The following is an 11,656-nucleotide window of genomic DNA, read 5'->3' on the forward strand; positions in this document are numbered from 1 at the left end:
GATGTAATTCCCATTAACTAAATAGAAGTTGTCATTTATAAAATTAAACAACATCATTTAGCAAGCAAGGGTAGGAAAGGGAATGGGCCATTAAAATGAGGATGCTATGGGGGTGATTTCCTACACACACAAACAAGCACAAAGGTTTTCTGAAACTGCAGTCTTAAATACAGGTGAAGCCCATTTCCATTTCAGCTCACTCACTTCCAAGTAGTTTTTATCTGAATGAGCGAGCTTCTTTCTAGGACTACTGTCTGTGTTTAGGATTAGGATTTTCATCAGTTTTTAATAACGGAGACAATGCAAAGGAGAGCAAATAGTTTTTAATGCATAAGCATGCAATATTTATAGCACACGTCCCATTTTTATAACACACACACACTTGTTGTATACCTGTTTTTATATGCATCTATATGCAGATCAAACTTACCAGCAACAATAACAATAGCAACAAAAAAACCCATCCTAATTCAATGATTTTGAAACTGCACAGCTGAAACCTGAATACAAGATTCAGAAGAAAATTAAGGTCTCTATTGGGGGTGGGGGTGGAAATGTGTTCTTTCTTATTTGCTACGATGTCACTGTGTATTTGCCGGGGTTTTTTTTTGCATAAGATCTTTGTATGCGGGGTTTACCTAACGGATCTGTTCCTCCTTCGGTAGCTGATGGTTGTGGGGCTTCTAAGAACAACATTGGTGCATTTTCGTCCTAAACAAAATTCGAGAGAAGGAAAACACTGGTGTGTAGACTGTTCCTTCACTTTGATGCTTCCGTTTTTAGCAGCGGTTAGCTTCTGAAAGAAATGGGCAGCAGCCGGGGCGGATATTGACCTCTGCTTGGCAATTAAAAAAAAGGAAAGGAAAGAAAAAACCCTTTTAGCGGTTCAGCATGGACCTTACAGGTCATTAGGGACTTGCCAAGAGCAAGCAAAACGGCGCCGGGTAAAGCCTTATAGCCGCAGGGTGATCTGCGGCTGTGAGCTGTCCAGGGTGCTGATTTCCCCTCTCTCGCGTCCTTTAAATTGCTAATTGGCCGCTTGTCCAAAACGGTGGTCCACCCAGTGAGCTTAGCCTGGGGAGATGTTTCCCAATCCCCCACCATATCTCCCCAGCTTCGTTTGCGCTCGTTAAACTCAGCCAGATCGATAGACCATCTTTGTCCGTCGTCAAGGCCCTCTCGTCTGTTACCTGGCCCCGACTGTCCTCAATCTGTTTCTATCGCAAACAGGTGTGAGACGTCCCCCTCCCCGCACACACAACCCCACCACTGCCTGAAAACTCACGGCAAACACGGGCACGCCTCCATCTACTTCTTTGGCATACGAAGCCCAAAGCTGGGTCCCTGTTTAATGAGCTTGGCAAAAATCTGCCGGCCTTTCTTATAGATATATTGACATATATGATTTAAACTTTAGAGAAAGAAAGAAAGAAAGATGAGCAGCTTCCATCTTCATTGGGCCCTATGTACTCTGTGCAAGGGTTGGAATATTCAAATAAACAAGACGCAGCCGTAGCTACTGCTGTCTGTTGCGGTCATAAATCACTCAATATTAAGCAAGGCTTCCTCTTTCCAATAGCTTTAAGCTAGGATGGGAGGGAGAGCGGGCAGAGAATCATTTTCTCTCCCTCCCTCCTCCACTCTCCATTCTCGCAGGTGCAATATGAATCAATTATCTTAATTAAGATAATGCCGCAAACCCCAGAGATTTCCTTGGGATGGAGTTCGCACTTTGGATAACTATAAGGCATTTTAATAGCGCTTCCACCGCCTTCGCCAGATCTGTAAGAAACTAGCAGTTCTCCGCAGGGTATGTCGTCGGTTGCTTCGATGTCCGCCCCTTCCCCTTATTTTTATATCTCTATAGAAAGTGTCGCCAACCTGCCTCGACTCCAGACCCTCACCCCAAGCAGAACTGGTCGGTAAAAATAAACAACATGCTTATGTTTCATGGGCTTCTTCGGTGCGGAGTTTCAAGCGAGAGGGGAAGACGTGTTGACTTCCGACAGAAATGGGCTTCATAAATTTGCTGCTTGAGGTGCCAGTGCTCCCCTGCTCCGTGCAACAATCGCACCAAGGTGTGTAATAACACGCACGTGCGCGCGAGGTTCAAAATGTCATCTGTTTGGGAAAATCACATTGACTTAGCAGCAGAGAACAGAAAAGCAAAGAAGCTAGTCCTCCTCCTCCCGCGCTTCTTTCGACCTGCCTGCTGCCCCTACCCGCACCCTCAGCGGTAGGCGTCCTAAACGCTGGCCTTCGTGTTTTGTTTTCCTCTCCGCCCCCTCCCTCCCCCACCCTCTTGCCGCCGCTGCTGCTATATGGATGGGGCCGGGAACCAAAGTCGGCAGATGAGCTGCAAGCAGGCGGCAGAGGGGCGAGCAGATTTGGGACGCTGCAAAGGGGCAGCGAGCCGTGAAAGAGGCTTTTGTTGACAACGCGTGCGGCTCGCGTGCCGCTTGGCAGACAGGAGGAGCCCTCAAACGGGGGGGGGGTCGGAGAGGGGGAGCGGTGAGGTGTGTGTGTGTGTGTGTGTGTGTGTGAGAGAGAGAGAGAGAGAGAGAGAGAGAGAGAGAGAGAGAGAGAGAGAGAGAGATGGGGGGGGGACGGACTCTGAGGTGCCGATGAGGAACAGAAAAATAAACAAGGAAAGGAAGAAGCTGGAAAGAAAAATAAAGGAAGCTTTGAGATGATGATGATGATAGATAGATGATAGATAGATAGATAGATAGATAGATAGATAGATAGATAGATAAGGATGACACGCACACGCAGAGGTATTTCTTTATCTCTAGACCCGAGTCTCCTGGTTTTGTTTCTGCTGTATTGTTAAAAAATAATCGCTTTGTTTTACTGTGTATTTTTACCATTACGGATTTTAAAAAATCTATTTTAACGTGGCATCACTGGGTTGTTGTTGTTGTTTTTTAAAAAAACTTTCTAAACTGGTTTGAAGTTTTGTTTTGGCATTCAGCGGCATATAAATAAGTAGCATATTCGCAGCCCCAGTTCTTATTCCTCTTTGGTAGTTGCTTGGAAGTCAGTAAAACAAAATAGGAATGATAATAATACCCTTGTTTCTTCCCTGGGATCAGCTATGGCTACTCAAAAGTAAACCCCATTGAACTCAGTGGGAATGACTTCTGAGTAAACGTGTATGAGCTCAGACTGTCCACACACACCCTCAAAAAAACGGGGGCAGATGAAGAGAACTCAGGGGTTGGAGAGCAAAGTTAAGAAGCCCTCTAGTAGACGGATGAGGGTTGTGGCGCAACAGAAACAAACAAGAAACTAACTGCAGGCGTGAGACCCAGTTCACAGTCAGGACTTTAGCAGTGGGATCCTATATGTGCCTACTCAAAAGGAAGTCCCACTGAGGGGATGGCAGACAAAGGCACATTTTAATAGCTTGAACTGCCCTGCAGTTCTTGTGGAATCCCACCCTCAACAAACCCCCCCCCCATTAACAATGCATTCCTAACCACGTCTACTCAGTGGTAACCCTATTGGATTCAATGGAGCTTACTCCCAGGTAAGTGGACTTAGGACTGCTGCCTCAGCCCTTAAGCGGCCTCAACTTATCCTTCTGCAGAAAGAGATTGGGGCCCAAGGAGAGCGACGCCCAAATCCCCCAGGCAAAATTTCTCAGGGATCTGAATCCGGGCCCGGAAGCATACCATTAGGCCCGCGTATCACTTGTCTGAACTCGGGTTCAAAGTCGACGAATTGCTTCCAACGAGGGTAATATCCAGCACTGCTGCAGATGGTTTGGCTGAATGGAGAGCATAGGAGAACCACGAAGGAAGGAAAGAACTAAATTCACAAGGCATGAACCGGAAGACGAAATTCCCACTTCCCAGGCTTTCTTCCTGTCGCGCCTGACCCCCTTCCGACGACCGAGTATCTCTCCCATTCCTTCTCAACTGGTCTCTCCTGGCAGACTTTTTAAAGCAACCTGCTCTCCCCCTCTCTCACACGCGCCACCATTTTATCACTTGCCAAGCAAGTTCCTGGAAAAGGAACGCTCATTAAAGGGTCTAGAAGCGCGTTCCTATCGCATGACGCCGTCTGTTGAGAAACAGGGCCGCTTTGAATTGCCCTGTTGTAAGTTCTGTCCCTCTTCTTCCTCCCCAGCTCCGTCGGGAGCCTCTTCTCTGCATCGCCTAACTCCTTTCCTGGATATGAAAATGAAGGAGTGCTTTACTAAAGGCGGGGAGGAAGGGATGGCTTGTTTATACTGATTTATGCACAAAGCTGAAGAGGACCTTCTCCTTGAAGCATCGGTGACCCGTCCTTTAGTATTAGATGGTTGTCATTCCAAAAGCCCTGGTCGGCATCTACCATTGTGCGCTTTAATTGATTCTAGCAAGAACCCTGCAAGCTAGATTGTTCTGGAGGTGGTTTGATCCAGGCCACGCAAGAGGAACCTAGATGGTTGAACCTCCACCCACCTTCTTAGGAGAGCGAATCAATGACATTACCGAAGGGTCATCTAGAAAAGGCTTTTCTTTTCTTTAAAAAGAAAAAACAAACAAGCCTAGAAAAATCTGGTGATGGAAAAACCATCTGGATCTAAAGAGACCCCTAACTCAAGCTCAAGAGCGAGAAGTTCTCATTGTGAAATGGCAAGACTAGGCGCACAAGAACTCTGCTTTCAGTCCTTGTGTGATGCTTTGCTGATCACAAGTCGAAAAACAAATATCTGTTGGCGCTCGTTGTTCCCCCCCCCCTTTCAAGCTAAAGAGTTTGGGTTTTCGAAACAGCCCATCGGGAGTGCATGTGGGGCAACCCTTCTGGTCTGTGGCTAGAGGTAAAGAGAGCTCAGTTTATAGAGTGGACTTTCCCAGTGATTTGTGCGTATAGAAACTAAAAATATAGAGTGTGGTGGGGCGGATCTGCTATTATTTTTAATTCATTTTGGATTGCCAGGTGAGGCGAGGAAGGAGGTGCGCCTCTACCACACACCTCCCAGAATTGCGATTTGCAAACCTACCGAAACAGCCCGTTCGAAGGGCTGAAGACGCTGACCTAGTGCTGAAGCTCAGCTGCCCTGGCCTCTTTGCAGGAAGCTCGGAGCCGAAGGGTAGGGAGAAAGTAAACAAAAGTTCCTTCTTTATTCTCTGCTTCGCTGTTGCTCAGTGGTAGTTGATCGTCTGCTTTGGAAGCAGAAGGTCCTCAGGTTCATTCCTCAGGTTCAGCATCTCCAGGAAAGGCTCCCGACCTGAGAGAGCCGTGCAGGGAATCTTGAGTTAGACGAACCAATGATTCAGTAGAAGGCAGGAAGGATCTTATAACTCGTTCGCCACTGTGTGCGATTATCTGCAGACCACGACTGAATATTTGGAGACTGGCGAATCCGACCGTTTCCTAACCACTTCTGCTACCCTCGGCCAACAAAGGTGCGCGAATGAACCCACACATTACCACCACTTTTATAAAGAGTTTATATATAAAAACTACCTATAATCGCTTTCCCCCTAGGCTGGAGATCTCTTGAGACTCTGCGGGAGTGGGCTGTCGCCTAGCAGGAAAGCTTTTGCCTCCAGATCAGATTCTTGGGTCATTGCTGGGCGGGAAGCGGATGGTTGCTGCTGTAACAGACCAGGGCAGCTTTCGCAATGTATGGCGTGTTCCCCACGTCTGTGAGCTGCACGACCTGGGAGTAGGCTGCTTGGCGCTCGGTGCTTTCCCTCCGGAGGGGAGCAAAGCTGCTCCCGGACCCCCGCCGGAAAAGCATCCGAGAACGCGTTTCTGTTTCCATCTCCGCACCGAAAGAAGCGATGGCAACTAGGGAACCTGCACAGGGAACTGAGCGCAATGCAAGGAGGAAACGAGCGCTGGTTGTACCCTAAGGCGCCTTCCCCGTATGTGAAATCGTTCTGCGAGTTCGGTGCTTGGTGGAGACCTTGGATGCTTACACAACGCAGCGCGCAAAGGATCTCCGCGATCTGACAAAATAAAGAGCCCGAAACGCTCTTTCTTTCTCTTTCAAGGAGGCTACTCCTAGTTCCTCGGTCAAAAGTATAAGGGGACAATCCACACACACACCCTTTCCCTCTCAATATCCCCAAACCTCGCGCGCCGGCGCAAGGGTTAATCTCTCCCGCGGGTACAAACAGGTCCGCCGAGTCTCTGGCTAGCGACAGATGGCCACTTTCTTTCGGGCCACAAAGGGATGGCAGGGAGAGCCGGGCGGCATACGAATGGGCAGCTCACGTGACCCGCGCGGAGCTTGACGTGGGTGACCATATGGCGCGTGCCGGGGGAAGGCTGACGCAGTCGCTGGGTGGGGGGGATGTAGCGGGAGGGGGGAGGAGCGAAGGAGGTGGGGCTTGCTGCCTGGCCATCCCCAGGGGGTGCCTTCGCTGCCCGCCCCCCTCCTCCTCCTCCCCCCAAGCAGAAGAGCCTCGGCTATATATATAAGCGGAGTCTCCTGCATGCAGCCTCAAGGAAAAAAACACACATAAATCCAATAAAAAGTGGCACGTCCCTCCGTTGCAAGGAAAGCTTCCCAGGAGCAACAGGGTTATGAGACCATCACTGCAAAGGACACGCTGAAGAAGAAAAAGAGAAAGGTAAATATTTGATTCCCTCCTTAGCACCCATCTCCTCTTTATACAGTATCCGTGGCTTGGGTGAAGGATATGCCTAAAAAAGAAAAGGGGGGAAAAGCACCCAAACCCATCTCACGACTAGCTTTATTTCCCCAGAAGGCTATTATTTCCTCTATCTGAACGAAATAAGGATGAACCATTGGATTGGCTCTTTTCACTACATTTTTATTTTAAAAAATATTTTTTTAATGACCTTTCTTGTTGGCGAACTCTTTTCGCCACACGCTTGGGTCCAGTACGATCTTACTCGGGAGTAAAGCATGGGCATAGGCAAGGGAGGGGCAAGGAGGGGCAGCTGTCCCCCTAAATCAAGTAAACCAATACAAAATACTTAGCTAGCTGAGGTTCTCTCCCCTCCCCCCACAGCATAAAGCCTGCCCCTCCCCCAACATAAATCCTAGCAAAACCCATGGAGTAAAGACCCGCCGATCCAACGCTCTCGACCTACTCGCTAGAAAGCGCGCGTTGGATGATATCCTTCAGTTCCCCCCATCTGCGTTTCTGCTGCTGCGTCAAGCCTTGTGAGGCGGGCGCAGCAACACCATAAATACGGTAGAAATGATCCGAGGAATCCGTAGTAATGCCTTGTTGCGCGTGGCACTGATTTTTTTTTTTAGGGGGGGGGGATCAGAGCCAAATCGAATCCAGTAGACCTTGTCCTTACAGATTGGAAGGAGTGTGGGCTGCAGTCTAGAACAGGTGCCGCTGGATTTCTTTCTTTCTTTCTTTTGGCGGTGGAAAGAGAGAAGAAAAATGGGGCGTCAAATCAGTTGATAGGACTCGTCTGTCCTTTGACAGGTCAGGATTGGGAACTGGCGGGTTGGTTGCTAAAAGGGAGAGGGAAGTTCCTATATGGGGAGAGGGAAAGTGGGCAGCAGATGGGTCAGGTTTCGCTCCCCATTGCCGCTGGAGGGAGAGGGGCTGCGCTGGTGACGGAGAAGCAAACGGTTTCACTCAACTGTTGCATTTGGATCGCCTTGTAGTTCCGGAGGCTTCGGTAGAGTCGCTTGCCTAAGACGGTCAGGATCGGTCCATCCCCTTCATTAGCAAGCGCGTCCTCTCGCAAGGTTGGGGATCCTCAGGCAGAAAGGGGGGTGGGGGAAGGCAGGGGAGGGGTGGTTTATTAGAGAGGCTGTGGCTGCACCTGAGCCCCTGTCTGGGCGGCAGACTTTGGCTGGACTCTGAACAGTTGGGAAGTCTGCACGGCTATTGTAGGGGAGAATGAAGTGGCAGAATGAAATGTGGGCAGAATGAAAAGGGGCACCCAACTCAACGGATAAATCCTGCCCGGGCTGAATAATCGCTGGCCATTTGTCCCGCTGACTCTGCTGCTGCGTGATGTTCTCTCTCCCACGCCCCACCCCTTAGAGACATTTTCTTCTTTTCGATTCTCTCCGTCAAATTTCATTCTATCTATAATCTCCTTAGAGAGCCACCACCAACACTAATATAAACAAGTTATATAATGCTATTTGAGACGATCGATCTCATTGTGGCCGAGACGCGCGGAGAAAAGTCGAAGTTTGTTTACTGGGGAAGGCTTAGGAGTCAGAGAGTCTAAAGCTGCAGTTCTCTTTCGCCTCGCAGAAAACTCGGTTGAATTCAATAGGACGTCTCCATAGACGGGGTGAGGATTGCGCCCTAAATTTCAAATTGCTAGGAAACTTCTTTAAGAACCCAATTTATAGAAAGTCGCATAGAAACGTGGGGGGCGGGGCGGGAGGGAGTGGTGAAACTCACCAAAGCCAATTTTCAAATTGTAATCGGTGTGAACGGAATAACTATTATAGAGCTTCCTAAATAATGCTGACAAGGAGGAAATCCTGTGCATTTCTACTCAGAAGTAAACCTCGCTGGTTTCAGTGGCGCTTACTCCGTAGCAAATGCATTTAGGATTGTAGCCCCGGAGGAAGGGCTTGGAGGAAGTTATTGGGAGTGTCCTCTCTACTAAATGCTTTTTCCTCTTGTGATCTCTTCTGCGCGCAGGATCCTGCAGGATGACCAAATCGTACAGCGAGAGCGGGCTGATGGGGGAGCCCCAGCCGCAGGGTCCCCCCAGCTGGACGGACGACTGCCTCAGCTCCCAGGACGAGGAGCACGAGGCGGAGAAGAAAGAGGGCGACCTGGAAGCTATGCACGCCGAAGCCGAGGTGGACTCGCTGAGGAACGGCGAGGAGGAGGAAGAGGAGGAGGAAGAGGACGACCTCGAAGAAGAGGAGGAGGAAGAAGAGGAGGAGGAGGAGGAAGAAGACGACGACGATCAGAAGCCCAAGAGGCGCGGTCCCAAGAAGAAGAAGATGACCAAGGCCCGCTTGGAGAGGTTCAAGCTGCGGCGCATGAAGGCCAACGCCCGCGAGCGGAACCGCATGCACGGCCTCAACGCGGCTCTGGACAACTTGCGGAAGGTGGTGCCTTGCTATTCCAAGACGCAGAAGCTGTCCAAGATCGAGACGCTGCGCCTGGCCAAGAACTACATCTGGGCCCTCTCGGAGATCCTGCGCTCGGGCAAGAGCCCCGACCTGGTCTCTTTCGTGCAGACGCTCTGCAAAGGCCTGTCCCAGCCTACCACCAACCTAGTGGCCGGCTGCCTGCAGCTCAACCCGAGGACTTTCCTGCCCGAGCAGAGCCAGGACCTGCCTCCGCACATGCAACCGCCCAGCGCTTCCTTCCCGGTGCACCCTTACGCCTACCAGTCGCCAGGGCTGCCTAGCCCGCCTTACGGCACCATGGACAGCTCCCACCTGTTCCACGTGAAAGCGCCGCACTCCTACGGCGCGGCGCTGGAGCCTTTCTTCGAGAGCGCGCTAGCCGAGTGCGCCAGCCCTTCCTTCGACGGGCCCCTCAGCCCGCCGCTCAGCGTCAACGGGAACTTCTCTTTCAAACACGAACCTTCCGGAGAGTTTGAGAAAAATTATGCCTTCACCATGCACTACCCCGCCGCCGCCGGCCTGGCGGGGACCCCGGGACACGGGTCGCTCTTCTCCTGCTCTGCCTCTCGCTGCGAGATCCCCATCGACAACCTCCTGCCCTACGAGAGCCATGCCCACCACGAGAGGGTCATGAGTGCCCAGCTCAATGCCATCTTTCACGACTGAGCCCTTCCAGAAGAGTCGGGGCAGAGGAGCGAAGGGGCATCGAGGGGCTGCCTTGCTTAGGAAGGGGGACCCCCCACAACACAGACACCCACCCACCCACCCACCCACCCTAGGGCTCCAAGTGCAAAAAGACGGGAAGGGGCAAAGGGGGGAACTTCCAAACGCCAGAGTCATCTATATAAATATATGGGGAGGCTACATTTTTCCTGGTCCCCCTTCTGTAAATCCCACCTCCCTCCGCTAAGCTTCCCCACCCCGCACGGTCCCGAATGTAAATCTGCACTATCAATTTAGTGTAGAAGAAAGTCAGCCAGTCTCCCCACTGATCTGATCGGGACAAAAAAAATCACAAGCAATAATTAGGATCTATGCAATTCTTATTAATTTTTGTTTTTGTTTTTGAAACTAGACGTGGGCCAGTTTAAAAAAAATCGAAAAAAGTATATATAAAATGTCTATTTTTCAACCAGCATTTTTCCTACTTGCTACCTTTTCCCATGCCGAATTATTTTGTTGTGGTTTTGTACAGAATTTTTAATAACTTTTGATAAACTATTTTAAACCATGCAGCTTCATCGATTTTTATACGTATTGGAAACAAAGTAGAATTATATCTAATTTATACGAAATAATTTAAGTAATTTAAACCAGCAGAAAAGTGCTTAGAAGAGGTGTGTGGGGAGGGGGGATGTTCTGTTGCCTTAGCACCTCCCCGCCCCGTTCATTTTCCTTTCACGTTCTTCACACACACAAATGCACAGCGCCAGCAAAGTCTTTCCCATTAAAATTTCGTTTCCTTGCAGTAAGAACCAGATTCCTACAGGGTTTTGGGATTTATTTATTTTTTAAAAATGGAAGTAGGAAAATATTTATTTCCTATTGGAACATATCAATCCAACGGAAGGTTTGCAAAACCTTATGTGCGGATAGAGACACCCTCCCACCCGCCAGACATTCATGTTTTCATAAGGAAATGCCAAGTTCTTCCCTTTTTTCCCCCGAATCAAAAGCTGCTTGACTATCACATTCAATTTGCACTGTTTCTTTTTAATCTTTGGCGTCCCCGTCCTTTCTCCTCACGTGATTTTGAAGAGAACAGAGATAACTTGAAAACACTTAATGTTTCCAGGCAATGATAAATGCATGATATATATATTTTTAAATATATACATAGTCACATGAATCGGTGGTTTGTCATATTTCCGTCCAGGAGTCGAAAAGCCAATCAGGTTCACTATGGTTGGGGTTGTTATATAATATGCTGGTGGATTGTAGTCAGTAGTTTCAAACCCATTCGAACCATTTGACTTCGTAATTAGAACAATATAGTTATTATGCATGTACAATGCAATCCGCAATAAGTGCTGTCTGAAATGTAACGCTGGTTCAACCGAACTCAATCTGTACTGTAATTTTGTTCGTAATCCTGTATATGACTCTGTAATGCACATTTGGGAATTTAGTAAGCACACCTTTGGAACGAGATAGTAAGGAGACGTCCGTCAAATGTTGCATTTCTCCTTAAATATGATTCCCCTCTCCCTTCCCCCTTCTTAGTGTGAGCAATTCCTATGGGATTATTGTAATAGTTCCTTAAAAAAAAGGTGCAACCTTTACTAATTTGTACAATAAACGGAAGTTTAAGAAAAAAACAAACAAACCAAGGTGCAGTCCAATAGCAACCTGACAGCGGGTGGGAGGTGGCAGGAACGCATAGCTAGCGAGCAAGGTTCCCTCGGAAATCTGATCTGGAAGTCAAGGCGACCTCGCATTCAAGCGTTCACAGTAGCAACCGCTCACCGGGCCAAGGCCCTACGTAGCTGTTCAGCTCTGCGGTGCTGAAATCCCACAGGGAGAGACGGCAAGATTCGGCCAGCAAAGCCAACTCCACAGCGTCCAGTGATCAATTTGTAGAGATTCTGCTGCTGCTCTGGACCAAACAGGAAG

The 11,656-nt window shown here is 49.1% G+C and overlaps 1 protein-coding gene across 2 annotated transcripts; it reads left to right on the plus strand.

Moving 5' to 3' along the window:
• Window positions 1–6,415: 6,415 nt before the first annotated feature.
• On the plus strand, window positions 6,416–11,033 carry NEUROD1 (neuronal differentiation 1). Of its 2 annotated transcripts, none has more exons than XM_083500171.1 (2): window positions 6,416–6,575; window positions 8,601–11,033. In XM_083500171.1, exon 2 carries the CDS (start codon window positions 8,612–8,614, stop codon window positions 9,707–9,709), a length of 1,098 nt encoding a protein of 365 aa, XP_083356297.1. In that variant the 5' UTR covers window positions 6,416–6,575; window positions 8,601–8,611; the 3' UTR covers window positions 9,710–11,033. The 2 variants fall into 2 exon arrangements, with proteins under 2 accessions (XP_083356297.1, XP_083356298.1); XM_083500172.1 differs by lacking the exon at window positions 6,416–6,575 and adding an exon at window positions 7,231–7,412.
• The last annotated feature ends 623 nt before the right edge of the window (window positions 11,034–11,656 follow it).

The sequence above is a fragment of the Podarcis liolepis genome (genome assembly GCF_965112155.1).
Source record: "Podarcis liolepis genome assembly, chromosome: 1".
Classification (NCBI taxonomy): domain Eukaryota; kingdom Metazoa; phylum Chordata; class Lepidosauria; order Squamata; family Lacertidae; genus Podarcis; species Podarcis liolepis.